Source organism: Atta colombica, unplaced genomic scaffold (genome assembly GCF_001594045.1).
Source record: "Atta colombica isolate Treedump-2 unplaced genomic scaffold, Acol1.0 scaffold85, whole genome shotgun sequence".
NCBI classification, from domain to species: domain Eukaryota; kingdom Metazoa; phylum Arthropoda; class Insecta; order Hymenoptera; family Formicidae; genus Atta; species Atta colombica.
This window is the reverse complement of record NW_017259578.1, coordinates 453,648-478,025: the sequence shown is the minus strand read 5'-3', so window position 1 is coordinate 478,025 and position 24,378 is coordinate 453,648. Positions and strand designations below refer to the sequence as shown.

The window sequence follows — 24,378 nt, the reverse complement described above, 5'->3', positions numbered from 1 at the left end:
GCGGAAATGTAAATACATATCATACGAAATAGCGGCTCTGCGTTTGTCAAAGTCTAAATTCAGAGTACGGATAAAATTCAGAGTTTAGATAAAGTTTCACATTGGTTAATTTACAGATGTCGAAATAAGTTTTACGTGCTGTCATGATATTTTTTTGTCAGTCTATAGATAACTTATCGTGATTTTTCCAGCTGTCGCAGTCGTGATGATCCAGGAATGCTTCGTTGTACTCGGCATAGCGTGTACTCATACAAATCCCACGAACGGAAATACCTAGATATCATCCGCTCTCTAAAGCGCGCAGCATGGATAATTAACTTCGTTCAACACAACATGAGGCATTCGCCAGTGTACTTTGAATAATTCGGTTCTGGATCTAACGCTATGTAATTGTTACCATTGCGTTCGTATCAAAATTAATTCATGACGAGCGTTAATTATCACATATTTGTAATCCTCGCAAAAGCCGAACAATATGTTTGAACCGTACACGGTAAAAATTAAAGTATCCATCGTTTGTCATTAGGCTTTTCGCGGTATCTAGAGTCGATAAATCAAGCATTATGCAAACTATACTATATGTGATTTATTAGAAAATGTTGCATAACCCGTGATAAGACTAATTATTCCAACATTTCTGCTGTGATCAATCTCCATACCGTTGAATTTATATCGAATTTCATCGAACATGAATGCTACACATTTACAAGAGTTGGTTGCCTTTGTACATTTTTTTCTCTTGAAATCTATCTTCGACGTAAAGAATGTTTTTACACGTTAACGTGTATAAATCTTGTTATTGTAATAGGTATCTGTGTATGGGTAATTGTGGGTATCCTTATCTTGTCGCTATGTTCAAACGTCGTGTTGACGTATGGACTGTACGTGTGAAACTCGAACTTGACGACGCGATTGTCAAAGATTGATTCGCCTCTAATATTCACGATATCAACCACCTCAGATATTTCATACAACAAAACCCAATGATTGTAAAAATGTAACGTTCGACGCAGTGAGTTTCTTTCTACTGGACGCTCGAATATTTTTGATTGCTCTCGTCCCTCTGGCAAAAATTATGTTCCCTGTTTGTTTCGTCTGTTCATTCAGAACAAGCACGTTGTTTTTGTATTTCTTTATCGCTGTCGTCTCCGTATATGCAAACGATTATTTCTTCTCCGCAAAAATCGATCAATCGTCCGTCTTGATCCATAAACACGAATCATCAGATGATGATCGTGATGATGATCGGGAGGTAAATAATTTATGTCGGTCTTTCCGATATTTTATATGCTAGTGACACGCTCAGCGAAAATTTATATATCGTGTGAATGGACTTATCGTTGCTGTAACGTCGGTGAAAGTTGCATTCAATGATAATGATATTTACGATATGTCTGATTAGTGCCACTGTTGCGGCTCCAGCACGTGATTCGATGAAAATGTCAACAGCAATATTGTGAGGTTTGGTGACATTTACTCGATAAGCGCGTTTCATCTCACTCTTCATTGTATTGTTATTGTCATGAATTGTCAATGGATACTGTTCATTCTCTTTGCGAAGCAATATTAGGATAAAATTATAGAATTGCGTCTTAAAATACTTGTTGTCACGTATTTCATACGATTCTTCGGGAATGACAATTTCTTTATCATTTCTGTCAAAGTAAAACTTATTATTCAATGAATTAGATATCGTATGGTAGGTTTCAAAGTCCGTCAAACCGAGCTCATAATGGTCATCGCTCAAATCTGGCCGGAAAGTAGCAGACCGCGAGGACACTACTTTTACTGGTGACCGTAAAGTCAGTGACATGTTTGAACGAATACTGAGTTGACAGAGTGTAATGTCAATTCTTAAATTGATCGTCACTGTCTATAAAAACTGTAGACACAATTGTCCACAATTACTTTGATCATAACTTTGACAAGCCGTGCGATTATTCGATTTGCATTACGTCCAAATATCGCACCAATTCCTTCGGTGGTCGAGGATTGCCGAAACTAATAAAAGTCAAAGTAAACAGCACGATCACCCCGCTTTGCGTACGCCATCCAATAGAGTACCTGATCCATCAGCATTATCTAAATTTACGATACTGTTCTCGTTTCGATACACTCCCTTTGTTTGTAAGATAGTACGCATAAAAATACCTCTAAAATATGGAATGCGCATACGTTTTGTCATTTGTTGTAGTTGGTAATTACACCCTATGGCATTTTGATAATTGTTTAGTGTTTTTTTTTAATCTTTTTTGTTTTTTTCTGTTGTGACTTCTTGTTCACGCTTGTATGAAGCGAGGTAAACTCCATAACCTTTCATGACGCGATTACATTTACATTTCAGTTCTTCAATTCTGATGTTGCGTGGCTTTATTCATTTATAATTTTTTTATAATTTTTGACTCCTGCCGCACTGCTGATCAACAAGCTCTCAATAGCGATAGAATTGGTAACATACCATCGCATTTTGCCACTAGTAATATGCGTTTCTTCGTCGACTTTTTTTTTCTTCATTTTCATGCCCACACAAATTTTCGTTTTGTCTTTCATAGCCGCCCAAACAGCTGTGGCAGCAGCTCTCTCTCCAAGAGTCCTCGAATCTTTTGCGGTAATCCATTTCCACGCCTCAGCGAGTATTTTGTCAGTTACATGTCATTTCGTAAGATCTTTGCTCCGTGAATAAACTATATCGTGTTCGCGACACACCGCGTCCAACGGATTAATGCTTCGAGCTAATCGCCTCTAGCCAATCGCTTTTCTAAATGCGTATCTGGACCATAAAATTGATATCTGGGGATATGCAATTCGATCGGAAGTGCATTTATCGCATGATTTAAAAAACCATAGCCTTCTATTGTTGTTATTGATATTTGCTACAATTTCTAATTAACGGCATTGGACCAACAATATGCGATCGATGACAGGACAGATTATAATGTTTCAAGCACTGACGATAAACCTCTGAATCAGCCTTTATATACTCGGGTAATCGATCCCACAATTGATCTATGTAATTCTTAAATTCTCATAGCAAAATAATTTTTGGTATATATTCCAATTCTTTAGCGGTTAAATGTACATCACAGTTGTCTGACACATAAAAAGCATTTTGAATACTGAGCGGTTTTGCTTAGCGCGCTACTATAAATACATCCGCTCTCGATATCGTTTTTTTTCAATATTATCAATAATGAAAGGAGAAGATTCATTCAATAATCACAGACGATCAAAGTGACTAATGTCGACAATAAAGTACAGACTGAAAAAGAAATACTCAAGCATGGAAACATGCCGATTTCTATACGCAGAATCTGCGGTCCATCGAATTGCGGCAAAACAAATGTGTTGATAAGTTTGCTGGAAAGTCCAATATACGTTTCGAAAACATGTACGTGTACTTGAAGTCGTTGCAATAGCCAAAATACCGATATTTGGAGAATTTATTAGCACCGATTGAAGAAATTGATTATTTTATATTCTCCAATAATAAGATGATATATTCCACCGAACGAGATGTTTCCAAATTCCATTTTTGTCTTCGATGACATGGATGCGACAAACAAGACACGATCAGAGAATATTTTGCGTTCGACACGCGGATGTCGATTGCTTTTATCTGTGTTAGACATTCGTAAAAAGGCATCGAAGCTAGAATCTTACACGCGATAATGCAAATGTTGATCCTGTTCAAATAGGACGGTACAATCTGAAACATATGTACAATGATCATGTAAACACTGACACGTCTTATAAGAATTTCTGTGAACTGTCATTGCTGTTGGCAAAAGTATGGATTCGTAGTCATAGATAATGACAGCTTACGAAAGGACTGAAAAGGATTTAATGAGTATGCGATACCTTAACGTGTTAAGGTTAGTCGTTGTCAATGTCTACTACACAACATTTCCTTTCAAGTACAACATGATAATAACAAAGAGCTCAAAGATAGCGAGAGGATAGCGAAACAAATTGCGAAAACGAATGAATTGATTCGTAAAAAATACTGCATTTTAAAAACCGGCAAAAAAAGAAAGATATAACATTGAAACACTTTAAGCCTATCGAAATTCTAAAACAGATTATCGAGAATATCATTAATGATGAATTTCAACCAATTAAGAAAGAAGTCAACGTTGTAAAGAATAAAAATATTAAAAGAAAAAATCTGAAGATGATGAAGATGATAATGATGGTGATGACCTCTGGATGAATAATTCATGGCTTTAATTAACATCATCATCTAAAAAGCAATGTACAAAAGAATCGAACATTACGTCGAATTCCAATTATGCATTGCCTGAACCGAAACACGAATTATCGTACAAACGTTCACATGTTTTCTCAGTCGAAGATGTTTATGAAGCGCCCAATGAATCGCTTGAACGTTAGTTAAACAATCATTACAAATGCGGCAAGTTCGTGAGGAGTAATTAATTGGAGGCACTTGAACAAAAATATGTAAACATAAGCTCCTCGATAGTGACAGAGAAAAGGCGATCGATCACGTTTATCGGCATATCGCGAAAACGACACGAAGCTCGGTGACAAATATTTCGATGTAGACACTAACGACTTTGTGATCGTACATGGAATAAAGTACAAAGGTATATCTGGTTTGTGAATTAATTTTCAAAAGAATTCCCGACGATGCAATTTACACAAAAAATGATAAACAATATAAAAATACTGGCAATATTCACAGGCGCAGTCATAAAGCGGATAATCCAATAGTAGGCAGCAAAGGGTAAAAACAAATATAAGAATATAATAGTACTCTTGGTTTATGAAATATAAGTTGGAACGGACAACATGTCAGGAAACTAAACAACAAATTAGGTAAACAAAATAGGTTAAAGAGTCGGAAAAGGTGTAATACTATGTCTCTAAACGACAATAAAATCGATTATGTTCATTGGGACGATCCTAAGCTGAGTTAGTGGATCGTCCCCGATTGCTTGAGGCCTCGCGTCAAGCAGGTCACAATGCCCACGATGCGAACGAAATATTGTCTATTGTCGAGGAGCTTCGTGAAGCTGGCTTTATAAATTGAGATATACAATCATTTTAGTTGACATCAAAATGCCAATGAACAACGTTTTAAGAACTTTGTGATATTTTACGCATTATACAATAATCATAACATGTCTGAGAAGAAAAATCTCGAAAAGTGGTGGAAGAATATACGCTCCGGCGAGAAAAAATTTTCCATGCAGATGTGTCATTTACGTATATGATGACCTGTGGGTCATTTTTTGCTTCCATAAAAAAGAAACATAGTCGCCAGACGTTATTATATAAAAAAAAATGTTTTTTCCTTTTTTAATATATATTTTTGTTGGTAAATTTCATTCTTTAGACTTTATCTTACTCAATTAACGCGTACTACAAGCGATTGGAAAGAATAAGAATTTGTTACTATCTTATTGACTTGCGACAATTTAAAAAATTTTTTTGCATTTTTTTTTTATCAAAATTTTTTTCTATCAAGCGATTAGAAGTCAAGAGATTCCGAATGGAATTTAGAAATGAATATATATAAAGAAGACAAACTGATCGTGCAGACGCAACTTGGAAGCAGTCTATATAATATCATCGAAAAGTCATCAAAAGGGATGGACAACTATGCAAGTCTAGCACTAACCGACGATTCAGCAATTTGGCACCGATGTTTAAGCTACTCCTGTGCAATAAAATCAGATGAAATATCCATCAAGCAAAAATGAGCAAACAACTACACAGGAACGAGACCGAGAGCAAAACAGGTACTCGGTAAAATTTATGCCGATTTCTGCGGACCCATAAGCCCAATAAGTATAGACGGAGAAAAGTACTTTCGATTGTGGATGACTACTCACACCACCGTGTGCTCTAGCATAAGAGTGAGACAGGCCGATAAGAAGAGTTCAAACACAGATATGAGAATAAGTTCGGAAGACATACCAGAGCCATACAGTGCGACGCAGGTACTGAGTTCGTAAATAACATGTTGAAAAAGATAGTTAAGGAAGTGCAATTCGAGATAACATCCGCATGCGTTGAATAGCTGAACGCGCGAATAGAACAAAAACTGAAAGGATAATGATCCTTGTTAAAAGTATGGAAAAGTAATATGGTCATGTACACTGCTTACATCCTAAATCATATACCGAGCAAGGCAATAAATAATAATGAAGTTTCAGCGGCCAAAGTCGAACTTGGAGTGAACTACGCAAGAATAAAAATCTTCAGATGTGAGGCATATAATTATGTTGAGAAACAGTTCAGAAATCGATTCGATAACAAGATTAAGAAGATGAAATTCGTCGAAATAACAAACATCGGATATAAATTATTCGATCTTCTAAGTGAAAGAGTACGCGATCAGATGTTAAGTTTATAGAGTCTGACGAAAAGGAGAGCACGTAAGACAGCGATAGAAATTGAACCTAACGAAGAAAATGAGAGACATGCGAAAGATGACAATCACAATCAGGGACGGATACGGAAAGAGAGAAAATAATAACAAAGATGAAAGCAGCAAGAAGAAAAATGAGTCAGATGAAACAAAACAGATCAAAAGAAGAATACTATTGCAACGTAACAGGACGCCACCAAAAAGATACGGAGACTATCGCGGATACTTGATAGAAATCGAAGAATTAAACGAGGAAGAGATAATATATAATGAAGCTGAAAAATGTGATCAACAATGAAGTGGACAACATACTTGAAAATCAAACATGAGAAGTGGTAAAAGGCAATGGTCAATTACGTATTGATTTGTACGGAAATTCAGAACAAAATTAGATCCAGGAGGAAGAAATAATCAAGAAAACAAAACTGGTCGCAAGAAGATGCAAGCAGAGCAAAATGAGAATACTTATGTGCATGCTATTAAGCTCAACAGCAGTGAAAGTCTTTCTAGTAATTGTTGCCAACAAATAGCTGAAACTGGAATAGCTCGATATCAAAGCAACATATTTGAATAGCCACCTAAACGAAAAGATACATGACAATATCGAAAAGCTTTCCGGAGGAGGGAAGGCAAATTACATAAGGCAATTTATGGTTTTAAACAAGTATGACAGGCATGAATTACAGAATTTGAATCGTTTATGAAGAAATTCATGAACTCAGAGGTAGATATGTTTGTACCGAAATAGTGATCCAGACAGTAATGGAATCATATATGTACTGAACTACGTGATCATATGTGTACTGAATTACATCAAATGCAAACATCGAAGATTTTTTGTTTTAAATGAAAAATCAAATAGCGCTATAAAACAAAAGAGATAACCAAAATCAAGCGATTTATCGGAATGGAAATTAATTGAATGCAGGACTATTGTCAAAAGAGTCACATAAAGAAACTCTTGAAGTTTAGCGGATTGAAAATAACGAGATCACGAAACACTCCCATAGAGCCTAACACAAAATATGTTAATTCAAATTGAAGGGAAGTTCGAAAATTCGCAAATTCTCTCTCTATTCGCATTTAATTTTCTGTGCATGATTTTACTAGAATCATATATATGTATCTATTTTTTGTTCCCTCATTTTTGTATATGGCGGCATCCGCGAACGCGTCACTCTGTGTTTCACTATCGCGCTATTTATTCGATTCCTAGTTTCTCTTCGATTCTTGAGCTTCCGCCATCTTAAATTCTGTAAGAAAGAGTCTACCTTTTCGATTGCAAAGAAAGTCTTTCGTATTATATTAAACTGTGTGTAAAGATTAATTATTCAAGTGAGTTTATTCAATATTCTTTTCCTTCTCTCGAAGTATCAACGCCAATATATGTGCAGAATGTGTCACCAAAATCCAGATAAATCGAACAAATTCTTTAAACAAAATATTTTAAATGAAAAATTAAATATTAGGTGTACAACTTTGCTTCCGCCGTTTTTTTCCGAAATTCGAGATTTTATTGTAAAAAACTGGTTATACATTTATGATTCAAAGTATTGTCGCTGACCACTACTTTCTCCCATCTTTCGGGTAGCGTATGAATTCCGCGTCGAAAAAACTGGTCATCTTTCGAGGCTATCCACGAATCTATCCAATTTTTTACTTCTTCATAAGACCAGAAGTGCTGGTCAGTCAGGCCGTGTGCCATTGATCGAAACAAGTGATAGTCAGAGGGAGAAACGGCGGGTGGGGTAGGACTTCCCATTTCAACGTATCCAAGTATGTCTTGACCACTTTCGCAACATAGGGTCGAGCATTGTCATGCTGCAAAATCACTTTATCGTTTCTCTCGTTGTATTGCGGCCGTTTGTCTTTCAATGCTCGGCTCAAACGCATCAATTGCGTTCGATACCGATCGCCTGTGATTGTTTCAGTCGGTTTTAACAGTTCATAATACACTACGCCGAACTGGTCCCACCAAATACAGAGCATCACTTTGGAGCCGTGAATATTCGGTTTGATCGTCGATGTGGAAGCATGGCTGGGAACTCCCCATGATTTTCTGCGCTTGGATTATCGTAATGAACCCATTTTTCGTCCCCAGTCACAATGCAATGCAGAAATCCCTTCTGTCTTTGCCTTTCAAGCAGCTGTTCACAAGCAAACAAACGCCGTTCAATATCTCTCGGCTTCAATTCGTACGGCACCCAATTTCCTTGCTTCTGAATCATTTCCATGGCTTTGAGACGTTTTGAAATGGCTTGTTGAGTCACTTCCAATGATCGTGCCAATTCTTTTTGATTTTGACACGAGTCTTGCTCAAGTAATGCCTCCAATTCTTCGAAAACCTTCTCTCTTCCACCGCTATGCCGGTCAAAATCACCGTTCTTGAAGCGTTGAAATCACTCACGACACGTTCTTTCACTAATAGCGGCCTCACCATAAGTATTTGAGAGCATTGGATGAGCCTCAGCCGCAGATTTCTTCATATTGAAGCAAAAAATTAAAACCTCCCGCAAATGAGAATTTGGCTCGTAAACTGACATTTTCAATTGAGAATAACTTTATGATGCAGACAGAAATCGACTAATGTTTCTATGGGATTATGTTGACAGATGCCCAAGTTTATTGTATGATATCTATGATCTATTTATTTCGATCACCACTTACCGCTAAAGCCATCTATAAGAAAACGGCGGAAACAAAGTTGTACACTTAATATTATTAAAATTAAAAAATTCTTTCACATAGCATTTGGGCTCCTTGTAGAGCACAATTATTTGATATATTCTCCATTAGATTGAATGACGATCTCTATTCCCAATCTGAAGCGTTTGTACGCATGCTGTAATGTAGCGCTGTCCATGGCTAACGAATGTTGCCCTAATAGCGGTCCTTAATGACGTCACATTGGGATGCTGAGACTTATTTGTGACTCTTTCAACTACGCTCCATACGTAGTCCAAAGGATTTAAACTGGGCTGTTGGGAGGCCAGAATTCCTTGGACTAAAACATCGATGTTGTCTGAGAGCCAAATTTTGAATCAAATAACTCGTATGAGCCAGTACATTGTCCTGCTGAAAAACATGGCCTTCCGGACGTCACAGTTTCCATCCACGGCTTCACTACATCCATCAGAACGCGCAACGATTGCTGGATCATCCGAAATCAGTGCTTGAGCTCTTTCATCTGCAGGGTTCCTCCTGCGGAGCATTCTTTCGAGTGACTCTTTCTCGCTGGCATACTGGATCCTTCGTAGACTATTCTAAAACTATATATTTTGCCATAACGTCTTAAATGGTTGATCGAGGATATTCAAAGAACCAAATTATTTCCGTTATTGAGTATTCAGCGCGAAAGCCTTCGATGATCGCGACTCTTCGATTATACTTCGCACTTAGTTTCAACATCGCGGCCATTTTGAGAATATGACTGTTTATTAGAAGCATCAGGCTTTCTTAAATGCCAACCTCTAGCGAAGGCACAATATAGCGGAAAATTTAAATTTAAATTTGTCCGGATTTTGACACCCTGTATATACGAGGATCATTTAAAAAATTTTGAGCCTCAATATCAAAATGGCATTACTCGTCAGAACCCATTCTGGTACTACATTTGTACGTATTGAGATATTTCCATGTTCATAATAGACGTATTTTAGTCTTTCGCACTCTGTGTCGCGTAAATCGCCGTGGAACGCTATCAACTTTGATTATTAATATTAACTATTATTATTATTTTATTATTATTGTTTTAAGCTTGGTGAACTATTTTAGTAGGCCCAATCACAACGCCTCTTTATATACATAACACTTATCTAAAAATACTTACCATATTGATTTTTTTTGCTGTTCTGTTTTTTTTTGCATTTGACTGATGCAGTAGAAAAAAATCTGTATCTGATATAAATCGTAAATGCACTGGGGATAATAAATTTTTACCGTATGAAGTACCTGGTCAAAAGATAATTATAACTAAAGAAACAATTTATTTTGGTAATAAATTCAACGACTAATTGTTGTTTATGACATTTTATGTGGAAAATGTCGAGTCTTTCAGTATAAACAATGGTCGATACTGAAAACAAAATCGATAAACAATCAACTTCTAGTGATGCGACAGTCAGTATATATAACTTAAAGTAAACGAATCGAATGATGAACGAATTGAAATTCAAATCCAGCGAATCGTTCACTTTTCGACTCACAAGTATTGCTGTATTTGTTTACTATAAAAAATATCACTGTCATTCCAGAAAAAGTGTGTATGCAGTCCTTCATTAAGATGAGACTTTATATGCCGGCAGGAAATGTTGTCTAACCCACTTAATTAAAAATCGATGACGAAGATTTTAGCAGTTTGAAAGTACATTCTAATTCGTCAAATCTTAGCTCTTCGGAGTTAACATAAATGATAGAAAGTTCTATTAAGTGTGACTTTACACTATGATAAAATCGAAGATTTTAGTCTTTCCAAAAAATAGTTTCTTATTTTTATAAGCTTAATATGGGAAAATATTATTATTATCAAGCTCCAATTATATAGAGTTTAGAAAAAGAAAGAATAAGAAGGATAGAGCATAGAAGGATGTTAGAGTAGACCCTTTGTCTCATATGCATCTGCGGGAAAGGGAGCAAGTCGAACGTACCTTTTATAGCAGTGCTCGCAAAGATTTGCACACGCGCTACTTCCCCCATTGCCGTTCGAAGCTCGATGGCCGAGCCGCCGGGCGTTCACGTGACGCTCTGAAGCGTCTCTATAGCTTAACGTGCGGAGATTCTTACGTTATTAAAAAATATTTTTCTTGCAAAATAATTTTTATTTTCTTAAAAAAATCAAATATTAAATTTTCTGAAATATTTTGTCATAATAATTCTTGCCTACCAGAAAGTATTCAATAATTGTTATAAATTTACATCGAGAAGTTTCTGTAACAGACTTGCAAAGATTGAAGTCAGGAAATACGTGAATCTGGAAATTCCGTGTTTTCCATATGAAGTCTTACAAAGTCTCAAGTAACAAGGATTCTATATCGCAAAACTATTTTCTTCTATAAGCGAATATAATTTTATCATTTTAAATTTTTTACTAACTTTAATTGTTAACTTTCTATTTAACTTTTTAAAACACACATTTTTCTTTACATAGAATTCAGTTGAAATTTGTTATTCAGGAGTTTTTCGTGGTAACTGATTACGAATTTGACCTCAGATTTACAAAATTTAAAATGGCAAACCCAATATGGCGGACAGAAAATTAAAAATTAGTTTTGAACTGTAAAATGGAGTTAAGTAATTTTAATTTTAATTTTAATTTTAATTTTTTAATTTTGATTTCAAATTTGTAATAAGAGATCCAAAAAAACCTACTTGACCTCAAAACTAATTTTTTAACTTTTTGTCCGTCATCTTGGATTAGCCATTTTGAATTTTGAAAATCTGAGACCAGATTCGCAATCAGGGATCGCGAAAACCTCCAAATAACAAGTTTCATTAGAATCAAGCAATTTTTCGTTTTTTTGTCTGCCATTTTGAATTTTTTAATTTTAACTTCAGATTTATAATCAGCGACCCAAAAAAACCTCTCACTTCATTTTCGGCTAATTATAACTATTGTTGATTAGTCACAATTAAATTTATTGTTAAAAAAATATGAATTTTTCCAGTTTGTTTATTTATAAAATACATTTCGTTAACAATAGGAATGTTTTCATGGGTTTTTTATAACAATTGATGTTCTAAACACTGATAATGTTATTTTTATTTTAGTAATATGTTAGAAACTGTATAAAAAACATGATAAAATAAAAATATAAAAACTGAGGTTAAAAAGGTATCACATATGTGTGATCTGTGTTGTAAAGGGTTAACGTACAATTGTTTAAAAAGGAAGGTTAAACAATTACATAAAGACGATATAGAAACTTCTTGGTGTAAATATAGAAACTTCTCAATGTATTATAGAAACTTCTCGGTATAAATAACAATTATTGAATGATTTCTGATAAGCAAGAATTATTATGACAAAATATGCTAGTTATTCTAGAAACTTTTCAATGTAAATTTATAACAATTATTGAATAGTTTCTAATAGGCAAGACAAAATGTTTTGGAAAATTTAGTATTTGATTTTAAGAAAGCAAAAATTATTTTGCAAGAAAAATATTCTTTAATAAAGTAAGGTACAATCTCCGCACGTTTAAACTACAGAGATGCTCCTGAATCAGAGCATCACGTGAGCATCCGACGGCTGCCGAGCCTCAAGCGATAATGGGGATAGTGCGCCGAAATCGGCCCGAAATGTACAAATCTTTGTGAGCACTGTTTTATAGCTCTGGAATGTCCTAAACTATAATACCTGTTTCTAATGAGCAATGCGAACGTCGATTCGAGTCAAGGAACTTAATCCTTATAACTCGGAACCATATGCGATCTCTAACGAGGGTTGGGAGTCGATACGAGGTTTTACGATTCTAGAATAAATGGAAATTGAGATACGTCATATCAAAAATATTCTAGTTTATCATTAACTCAAAAATTTCTTAGTATTATATACAATATTTTAAAAGTAAATGTATCTATGTTTGCGACTAAGATATAAGAGAAAGCTAGTCTTTTAACAAGAATTTTATGTTATCGATTACATCTGCATTGGTAACTGTTATTTTAACATGTTGTAAGAGTAAGCTAATATTCTTGAATAATTTTTATTTTTAATTCATTTTATTATAGTATTTATTTTTATAACTAATTGCTATGAGGTGTTGTACATTGCGAAACGCGATAACTTAGATCATTAATCGCAGAATTACTAATTAATTACATAAAAGACTAGTATACATATTTTTGCAAGTTAAATCATGGGCGAGCGTGAGTCTGCGTATATGTGTATGTGTGTGAAGGGAGAGGCAATACAGGATCAATTAATTTTATGAATTACAACGGAGGAAGGGAGGAAGAAATTATGAAAGAAATTTACGGGAACGAAATATGGAACTGGTGAAGGAGTACGCGGAAGGAGTACTAGAATGTGAACAAGAGGTGGCTGGCCAGTTATGGCATTTCGAATTTCTTGTGGGTCAAAATAATCGGACTATGTAAACATCTGATGGGAGAGGTTGTGTTGCATGTGGAAATCGGTTATTTAAAGATTCAAATGAATCATCGGGATGAATGAGGAATTCGTTTCGCGATGAATATATAGATATATAAATTAAGGGGGGACTTACTACTACTCAGCAGGTTTTGGCTTTAGAAGATGATTGTCGGAGATCTGATCTCTGTGACTATAAAACTCCAAGGGGACCTAGCGATTTGGAGACTTCAGTAGAGTTACTTGACAGTAATAGGATCGCGAATAAGATCGCTTGAGTTAACTGATCGCGACTCATCACTAGAATCAGTTAAATGATCTGGTTGCGGACCGGCAGAGTGTGATCGGTTGATTAGATAACTTTTACTGTATAGTCGCGAATAGGCAGAGTTTCGTGTCGGAAATAGAGTTTGACTGCCAGTCTGTTCGCAAAGGGCTTTCTTTATATTCGCGAGTTAGTAGTGCTGCGTGCAGGTCTCACGTATATTACTGGTGTAATCTAGGATTAGGATTGAAAGTGTCGGTTGTGAAATGGGAATGTGTCTAAAACAACTTTTGTCATCGACTGCCGAATTCAACTTAGAGCCACATGTGTCATTTATTACAGACAACTGTTCCAGTTTGTAATTGTTAATCTATTAACTTCTCCTGTTCTTCGGGATAAAGTTCTTCAATTCGACTTGATTCAAATATTAAATCCAACAACTTTGTCCCGAGTGGATTATTAGTCTCAAAAACGAATATTATTCGGCTCGTCGCTATTGTAACCTCCTATGTTAGAAATAGATGATCTACCGATATTTAATAACTTTTATAGTGATGACGAAAATTCTAACATGGAAGAAAATGCTAACATGGAAAAAAAGACTATGGATGTAACATTATATTGTATTATTAAAAGACATGTTAAAAATCCTGCAATAGATGAAAGAGAAAGGATAACAGGTTAAAGAGAGAACGCACTGGGTGAGAGAAAGAAAGAACGAATCTCCTTCCCTTTCTAATACGAATCCCTGTGACACGTTTCCTCTCCTCAACGTCTATATACACTTCTCCCTCCCTAACTCGACACACACACACACACACACACACACACACACACACACACACACACACACACATCGCATATACGTATACGCACTAATGAGTTAGAATCGGCCTATCTTTACTTTTATCTTACGTTAAATTAATATAAAGATTTGGGTGGATCGTTTGGGACACGTAAATTGTGTTAAAATAATACCAAATTTTTTATTGTGTAGTGATAAATTGATCATCTAAGAATAAACTGAATCTTACCATCACCATAAGATTTCGATTTGTCTAAGGTCTGGATTTCCATTTTACGATGTAACTTCGTTGTAGTAGTTGATGTAGTAGTAAAAGTTCCTGCACAACAAATGTTATATTATATATTAGCTCAATAAACAAATATATAACAAAGATATAAAATAAGAATTAGATTTCGAGATAAATCAAACAAAAAGTAAAATATCTTATAAAACTACTACGGTAATTAGTGCGCAAATTAATACATGCTTCGCTAATAGAACTTAAATAATACGTTATATATCTTTTTACTATTCCAACTCAAGTAGTATTATTGCTTTAAAATTCTTTTACAAAAATATTCTCATTGAATGTCTTTCTATTTTAACTTAATAATGGCAGCTTCAATTCTCTGTCAAAAATTATTATCTCTTGATAAAACTATTATATTGTACCAGATTAAAATTAAAAAATTAAAATTCAAATGTGTGTGCTACTGTCTTTATCAACCAAATGAAGTTTTATCAAATTAAAAAGTAAAACTCAAGTGATACTGTCTTCTTCATTTACTTAATTCCAATGATATGTATCATTTGTATAAAAGATTTGATATCAACAATTGGCGCTAAATTAAATTCTACAAAATTTTATGCAGCATTCCTATAAAAGATTTGATATCAATTATTGGCATTAAGTTAAATTCTAAAAAATAAAACTCATGTGATACTTTTTAACTTTTTTACTTAACTCTAATAATATAATATGTATTACTTATATTGTAAAATCGACATGAGAAATCACAGTCATTCCGTTTTCTTTCTTACGCTTTCCTTAAATCCTTTATGTTCCATAGAGCGAAATAAGCAGAAGCGAAACACGCGGAATAATATAAAATCATACTTTTTATGTTATTTACTTGTAATAATAAAAATAATATTTTAATGTAAATATAATAATGTATATAACAAATCGGTAAATATTAGGACTTCTCTAACAGTAAAATATTTTTAACATAATTGTAAAACTATCTCATGATTGGCTAAAACTTGATTCCGCTGTCGCGTTTACCGCTCAATAGGACATAAGAGAAAAAAAATAAACAGAATCGTAGGCTGTTGATTAACATCTACATTCATATGTAGTCATCGAATCATTAATATTTTGCTATTTATCAATTCTGTGTCCATATTAATGAAAAAGATAAAAAATAATAACCAATCTCATTATATGGACAATGGCTGTAATATACATCGACAGTATAAATTAAGGTTATTAGCAACTTTTGTTTATTCCGCAAATTGTAACAGTGAAATTATAGTGAAAATAGCGGAATGATTGCGATTCGTCCTATTGATCCACAAGTTTCGTTGCCAATTTCCGCTCTATGAGACATCGGCCTGACTGCTTGATATTATTGTAATATCATGTGGATATTTGATAATGAGTACGTTAGTTGATATAATGAACCTGATACTTGATAGTGTTCCATGTTTTTTATTTGTATTGTACATAACCTTCCTCTCAAAATTCCTCAAAATTTTTCTTCATTATCAAATATAAAACTGTTCCCCGATAATTTTTATACTTAATAAATTACTACAATACAATACATAAATACAATACATTATATACAATTGTATGTGCAAAGCGTTTTATTTTTTACATATTCAATACATGAAAATTCTTTAAAATACTGATCGACTAAAATGTCACTTAGTGTTAAAAATTTTGTCTTTTAATATTTTTTTAATATAAATCAAAACTTAAAATTTCTTATTATCAATTTGTAAATAACAACAAAAATTAACTTACATTTCAAGATATGCACTTTTCTATAATTTTAATATTAAATTGCGCATAATTCATTAATGTTATTATGCTAATGTTGTTAAACAATTCAAATTTGTCGCTTAGTGATGACGGCAGTCAAACTGCAATTCATTAGCTGGGTATACTGCACAAGAGAATATCTTTGTATTTCTATCATAATGGATAAAATTGAAGAAATTTTGTGGTACAATTTTCTTTTTTTAACTTTAATTATCATAAAACATAAACTTGACGTAATATGATAAAAAAAAGAAGAAGTCTAACCAAAATCGAATAGCTAAATAAGTGGATTCTGTTCAAAAAAACAGAAATGTGATTCATCAAAAAACTGATCTGATAATTCATGCGATGGTAATACGCAAACTTTGTTAAGTTTATAGCGATCGGCATTCTTGTATTAGGTGTACAACTTTGCTTCCGCCGTTTTTTTTCCGAAATTCGAGGCTTTATTGTAAAAAACTGGTTATACATTTATGATTCAAAGTATTATCCATCGCTGGCCACTACTTTCTCCCATCTTTCGAGTAGCGTACGAATCCCGCGTCGAAAAAACTGGTCATCTTTTGAAGCTATCCACGAATCGATCCAATTTTTTACTTCTTCATAAGACCGGAAGTGCTGGTCAGCCAGGCCATTGATCGAAATAAGTGATAGAGGGAGAAACGTCTGGAGAATACGGCGGGTGGGGTAGGACTTCCCATTTCAATGTATCCACGTATGTCTTGACCACTTTCGCAACATGGGGTCGAGCATTGTCATGCTGCAAAATCACTTTATCGTGTTTCTCGTTGTATTGCGGCCGTTTGTCTTTCAATGCTCGGCTCAAACGCATCAATTGCGTTCGATACCGATCGCCTGTGATTGTTTCAGTCGGTTTTAACAGTTCATAATACACTACGCCGAACTGGTCCCACCAAATACAGAGCATTGGAGCCGTGAATATTCGGTTTGATCGTCGACGTGGAAGCATGGCTGGGAACTCTCCATGATTTTCTGCGCTTGGATTATCGTAATGAACCCATTTTTCGTCCCCAGTCACAATGCGATGCAGAAATCCCTTCCGTCTTTGCCTTTCAAGCAGCTGTTCACAAGCAAACAAACGCTGTTCAACATCTCTCGGCTTCAATTCGTACGGCACCCAATTTCTTTGCTTCTGAATCATTCCCATGGCTTTGAGGCGTTTTGAAATGGCTTGTTGAGTCACTCCCAATGATCATGCCAATTGTTCTTGATTTTGACACGAGTCTTGTTCAAGTAATGCCTCCAATTCTGCATCTTTGAAAACCTTCTCTCTTCCATCGCTATGCCGGTCTTCGACGTCAAAATCCGTTCTTGAAGCGTTGAAACCACTCACGACACGTTTTTTCACTAATAGCGGCCTCACAATAAGTATTTGAGAGCATTCGATGAGCCTCAGCCGCAGATTTCTTCATATTGGAGCAAAAAATTAAAACCTTCCGCAAATTACGAGAATTTGACTCGTAAATTGACATTTTCAATCGAGAATAACTTTATGATGCAGACACAAATCGACTAATGTTTCTATGGGGTTATGTTGACAGATGCCCAAGTTTATTGTATGATGTCTATGATCTATTTATTTCGACCACCACCGCTAAAGCCATCTATAGGAAAACGGCGGAAGCAAAGTTGTACACCTAATATATATAGATGTGTATTTATATTTATTATTAAAAAAAATTCAATTAGTTTGTTAACAAATTGTTTAATTTTATACTATACTAGGATCTTACAGTTTTAAGTTACAAGAGTTATCTAGCATAATTAACTTAACGAGTTATTCTTAATAATTAACTGAGCAAATGATTGTGAACGTTACGATGTAAGTATGTGTATTCGCGATATCAGTGTCGGCCTAAATTATTAAATACAAAAAAAAGATGTAAGGTAAGGTAAGTGTGTGTGCGCGCGCGCGCGCGTGTGTGTTTTGTGTGTGTGTGTGTGTGTGTTCATTAAATTATATCTATCTAATTTTATTAATTGTATATGAGCAGGGAAAAAATTTTTAAAGTGAGCTGTCGGGACTAAAAAAGGGTGAGGGATGTGAGGAAAGAAAATAGATATAAGGGTCTTTGGTGGTTGTTCGGTTATTGCGCTTCTGATCTGCAGTTTGATGATTTATGGTAAAAGTTCGTGGGAAGGGGTTCGGTAGAAATTTGAAACTGTGGGAAGAGAGAAGATAATGATTGGGAATCGTGATGAAAGTAGTAACGAGGACAGAAAGGGAGGATTTCATCTCCACGCTTGATGTTGAATCCGGGAGAAATGGAACGAGAATGAGTGTCAAGAAATATTCTTTATGTTAACTGTGATGAGATTAATTCGACAGAAGATCGAGGAAGAGGGCTTGCAAATATCCTTGTTATTATTATTGTTATCATTATTGTTGTTATTACTAGCTCGATTATTATATGTATCGTTATTAATACTATTATTATCTAGACCATTAGTTAATGTTATTGTATCATTATTATTACTATTTATGCTATTGAGGTATGCTTGATAGACCTCATCTAGAAGTTGATGAGCCTCCTTGAGGCGTTGAGTTCATAGGTGTTTAGCCGCACGGGAAAGGCGTGTACGTGGCCGATTACTCATTATGATTTTTAAATATAAAAATGTTTTGTTAGATTTTGCATAGAAAAAAGAAAGCAGATAATGAGAGAGTGAAGTTCGCGGATTAGGCAGATTTCTAAGTAAAGAATACAGAATTCATCGAAGAAATTGATAAATATGAGAGGATAAGAACGGTAGTTCTTATTAGTTCTTATAAGTGAGCTGTAGAAATAAAAAATTAAGACTGCAGAGAAAGGGAGATTGATTGAGATTTTTTTCTAGGGAGTGATCTGATTAGGTTCCCGAAGTAAGTAACTGAAAAAAAGAACTGTTTTCTAAAAGTGTATTTTCGAGGTCATCGAGGTTCCCTGATGCTTGGAGATCAACGATCTGGTAGTCGCTTGGAGCGAAAGGGCCTTTGGCAGCAGTGGAACGGTTGCTTCAGAATTTGCACTGATATAATTTTGATGATATAATTTTGAAAAGTGTAACTACACAGAGCTCTACAGAGCTATATGGAACTAATTTTTCTCTACATCGTGTCTCGTGATGTCGCGGTTTATAAAGATAGTTTTTTGGAGGAGGTTCTTTGGTAAGATGTGTCTGATTGGTAAATCGAGGAATCAAATTCGTAGGATTTTTTTTCTACTATTTGGTATGACAACAATTTTAATTAATCATTGGAAAGTTGCCCTTAAGTTGGCTCCGCCCGCGCTGTAAGTTCCGATTTTTTTCTATTTTTCTATTCTTATTGGTGGTTTTCGTAATGAGGGGAGAATGTGTTGTGGATTACCGGTTTCTTTTCTTATTATTTTTACAATTGGGATTCTATGTTTCCTTGGATTTAGTTAATCGCAATTTGTGTTGATTTTTCCCAATATCGAAAGATGTCATTAAATTGTATGACCCTGTCTTAAACCTACACATGAGATCATCCGCATGATATCAGCGTGAGATGATTAAATATGTCGTCTTCTTTCGAGTATCATGTCCGCAATGTCACTCTTATCATGGGGATCGTTTTGTCCAGCTTAGCACTTTGGAACTGACGCGATGTGCCAAAGTTTATTTGATGATTTTCTTTTCCACGACGCTTGAAAGGAGATTTAACGCTTGATTTCCAATGTATTAATGCTATAAAAGTTTTCTTATCGCTCGATTCTAAATAAACATAGATTTTTTTGATTGGAAACTTTTCTCGGATTCATATTATCGGTTATTTGTTCGTCCCTTACTTTATTGAACGCGAGACGAAGAAATAGTAGAGTCCACCGGACATAATAGCTTTTTATATATAGTTGTTAGAGAAGAAGTAAAGTTCTTTTAAAATAATATGTTTGCTCATTATCTTCCACGCTGATTCTTAAAGTCTTTTATACTTTTTAATTAATTATTGAATTTTGAGGAATCCGTTTTATAATTTTTTAATGTTATTTATTTACTCTAGTAATAAACTCTCAGTAATAAAAAATCTGAATGTATCAATCGAATATGCGTTCGAAAGGGAAGAATAATATTTTAATGTGATATCTACCTGAAAAAAATTGTTAATCATTTTGTAAATCGTTGAAAATAGTCGAGTACATAATTTCTTTCACATTTAGATTAGAATATCTCAAAAATTTGAAGTGATACAATTTTGCAATCAGCACTTCAAAACTATCAAAAACAATTTCGTCATCTTTAAGTACAAAGTACTTCACTTATTTTGAGATTCCACAAATAAATTGTAAACATAATTTACAATATAATGCAATATATTTCATTTTTCCATAAATCTATTATTATTATTCAATATTTTTTTAAAAAATTATTTGATAATATGAAAATATTCAAAATTAAAAAATTCAGAAAAAAATACGCGATATATTGTATTTTGAGGATATATGATAATAAATTAAAACTAGGTAGGCTATAATAAAATAACTTTTTTATTTTTTATGCAGTATACATATACCTTTATTAATTATTTTTGATATAATAAGTTTAATTTTTTGTGTCCTTAAAAATGTACCGAATGCAAAACTGTATTTAAATGTATTTGATCTATTTTGAAGACTATTCCATTCGATGGATTTGATATTCTCAAATGTTACCATCCATAAAACTATAATTCCGAGGACAATCCTCAAAATGCACCATATGTGACAAAAAATGTCCTTGAAATATACCAAAGTCATATATATGTACACATTCGTATATATAAGTATATACATGTACATTAGTAGAAGTAAATATTCATTACTAACCAGCATAATAAACAGTCTTGCGAGAAACGTTGTATAAAGCGTTAGATATGCTGAGCAAACATTTAACAATAGTTGTTTCCGGTAAATCTTCATCCAATAAGGTGATTCGCAACAGGATATTGTACAGCCCATCGTCACGCAGTTTTATGGTGAAATTATCAATTTTTCTCTCCGGAATATTTCTGCAATGTCAACATGAATACAATTATGAAAATTAATATAAAACAAAAATATTTACTATTATTTATTTTGATATTTATTATTATTTATAATATTATTTATTCTGATAAACCTCATGTCTTAACTTGTTTTAAATAAATATTTCTTTTAGAAAATATTATTGTCAATAACTTCGATATTGCAGTATGTTAATTATATAGATCATTAATTATAAAAATCAGATTTCAAATATGATTCAAGAATTTAATGTTTCTTGTTCATTCTGAAGTTATAAATAATTAACGTCGATGAATAATATTGTATCCTTTTTCTGATCAAAAATGCTTTTTTAAGGCAGAACATGTACATGAAAAATTATAATTCCGCTATTTATTATTTAATTTTAATTTTTTCTTATATTATTTCTTATACTATTTTAACATTTCTTATAAACATTTCTTATAAATGGAAAAAAGGATTCTTTCAATTATATGTTTATTATTTCCTAACGACGGAAAATGCTTGTATGATCATATTTTTTTGCGATAAGTTGTGAATATTATTTGAATTTTATTTAGTAGTATCTTTCCTTTATTCACATATTTCGAAGATAATGAATTCCGTGTTTATAGGCTCTTGAACGTAAAATGCTTCAAATGTAATATTTACAATAAGCAGTAAGAAAATCAACATGTTGGATTCGATACTTCTCACAATACGATTATATAGGGTCTAATGTGCAAAGATGGGCATGATTGACATTTAACATTTGATGATTAATAAATGAGAATTTATTTTTAATTGACTATTTCAATAAATGACTTTAATCTTCAATAAATGATCATCATTTATTTAAATAACAAACAAACAATAAAAATTTATTCATTATTCGGCCATTTGTGATTGACGAATAAAAACATGTTTGTTATTCAATCCACTTCGAAAGAATACAAATTTATTATTTATTATTTGAATCATAACAAATAATTAAATAGACATATTAGTGACATAGTATGTAAAGACATAAAAATGTATCTGCAAGTAACAGATCGTGGGACTGAGTGTAAGTATTAATCGTCTAATGTTCAGGAGACAATAGCACCTGGGTACGCCAAGTTTTTTCTTCACTATAATTCAGTTGATTACTTTAGTCATTTCCAGTCCGTTTTATGTTTTCTAAAAAATTAATAAGTTATTTACAAATAAATTTTTTGAGATGTTTGTTGAGTAATGAACTTGGTTGATATGTATTTCATATCCATTTTTGATCAGTAAGAATGTGTATTTTTCCTTTTTTTTCAAAAGGCTTTTTGAAAGAGATTTTATTAATATGAATTTATTTTATTAATGCTCAAGGAATATGAAGGGATTTGAAAAAAATTAATTATTATCAATTTATTTATGATTTTTTTTATTTCTGACATTTAAATGTTTAACTCTTAGTACATAATTCTTTCTAAATGCGATTCGAAAACTATGTTTAATATCTTAAATTTGACAATTCTAACTAAAATGTGTTAATATTTGTACCTTAAACAAATTGTATAATGTTAATTGTATAAACAAATTGTACATAATATAAGTTTGTTAAATTCCTGTAATATATAGAGAAATTAGTTAAAACTAAAGAAAAATTTCTCAATCAAAAATTTCTCAACAAAAAAGTATATTCACTCTATACATGATTGAGTTATTCGTAACATGTTTACGTGTGTTATTACTAGTTTTATTTCATATTATTTGCTAAAATATATTTGATCTGATAGTTTATTGTAGCAAATTATACATTGTTGCAAATGAAAATAAACGGCGTATTATATTTAATGAATAATTTCTTGACAATTGGATATGTATTAATTGCGAACATGTTATCAGTACATAGCTCGTATACATATCTTCGTATTTCCATTTTAGCATCAGAATTTTTAAACGTCACTAATGATAAAATCGAATTATTTTGTTCATCTGCAAAATAAAAAAAACATCTTGTATTTTGATTAGAAATAATACTTTGTTGAGCTGTACTTTCAATTCGGGCAGCATCACAGCTTTATAAATTTCCCTCATTGAGTGGTAGCATTTAAGCATCCAATCCACTGTATTTTGAATTTAAGATGTGTAATTGCTATAATTGCTCTGAAACGTCCATTACCTAGGATTTAGATTGAAAAAAATCATTAAATCTTAATGCTAATTAATAAACTCGTCTCTCAATGCTGATTAATAAACTTTCTGCTATTGGTTGACAAAAAACTAAGTTATCACTGTTTCTAATATGCATTAATTTTCGGCGCAGAGAAATCAAGCAAGGAAGTAGATATTCATGTGAACAGTGCGTTTCTTTTTGTAATTTATCAATAGTTTCTGCAACTGATCGCAAATATAAGATATATTCCTCGATGTACTAAAAAATATATCTTTTAGGAGAAAATTTCAAGGGTCCGTTGACCTCTAATATTTTTTCTCTTAACAAAAGTATTTGTTCTAGAAAATAATGAATTCTATTAAATAGGAATCAATTTCTTAGAGCTTTTCCTAAATGCTATGTTAAAATTTTTCTTTTTTTTGGAGAATATAATTGTTTCCATAGTACGTCACATCGAGTGGCTTCATCAAGTTGTACAGATAGTGTTCTTGTAGTTTTTATACAATTTATAATATCTACAGCCACAATTAAATTTAACGTATGACGCGCATCGATAATGGATTGGTGAAACATTACATTTAATTGAAGATCAGGCAAATTTGTTGGCACCGTCGGAGTATCATTTAATAAATGGTGATTACTTATTTCTTTATCAGAAATATTT

General features: G+C 33.2%; 1 protein-coding gene across 1 annotated transcript in view; it reads right to left on the bottom strand.

Moving 5' to 3' along the window:
- LOC108693036 overlaps nt 1-24,378 on the bottom strand; it is a gene marked incomplete at its 5' end in the record, with an annotated part of 57,921 nt that overhangs the window by 11,506 nt on the left and 22,037 nt on the right. Inside the window, 3 exons of the mRNA XM_018201677.1 lie at nt 7,959-7,967; nt 14,790-14,873; nt 21,410-21,591. Of these exons, the coding sequence (XP_018057166.1) occupies nt 7,959-7,967; nt 14,790-14,873; nt 21,410-21,591 (275 nt within the window). The remainder of the gene's footprint in view (nt 1-7,958; nt 7,968-14,789; nt 14,874-21,409; nt 21,592-24,378) is intronic.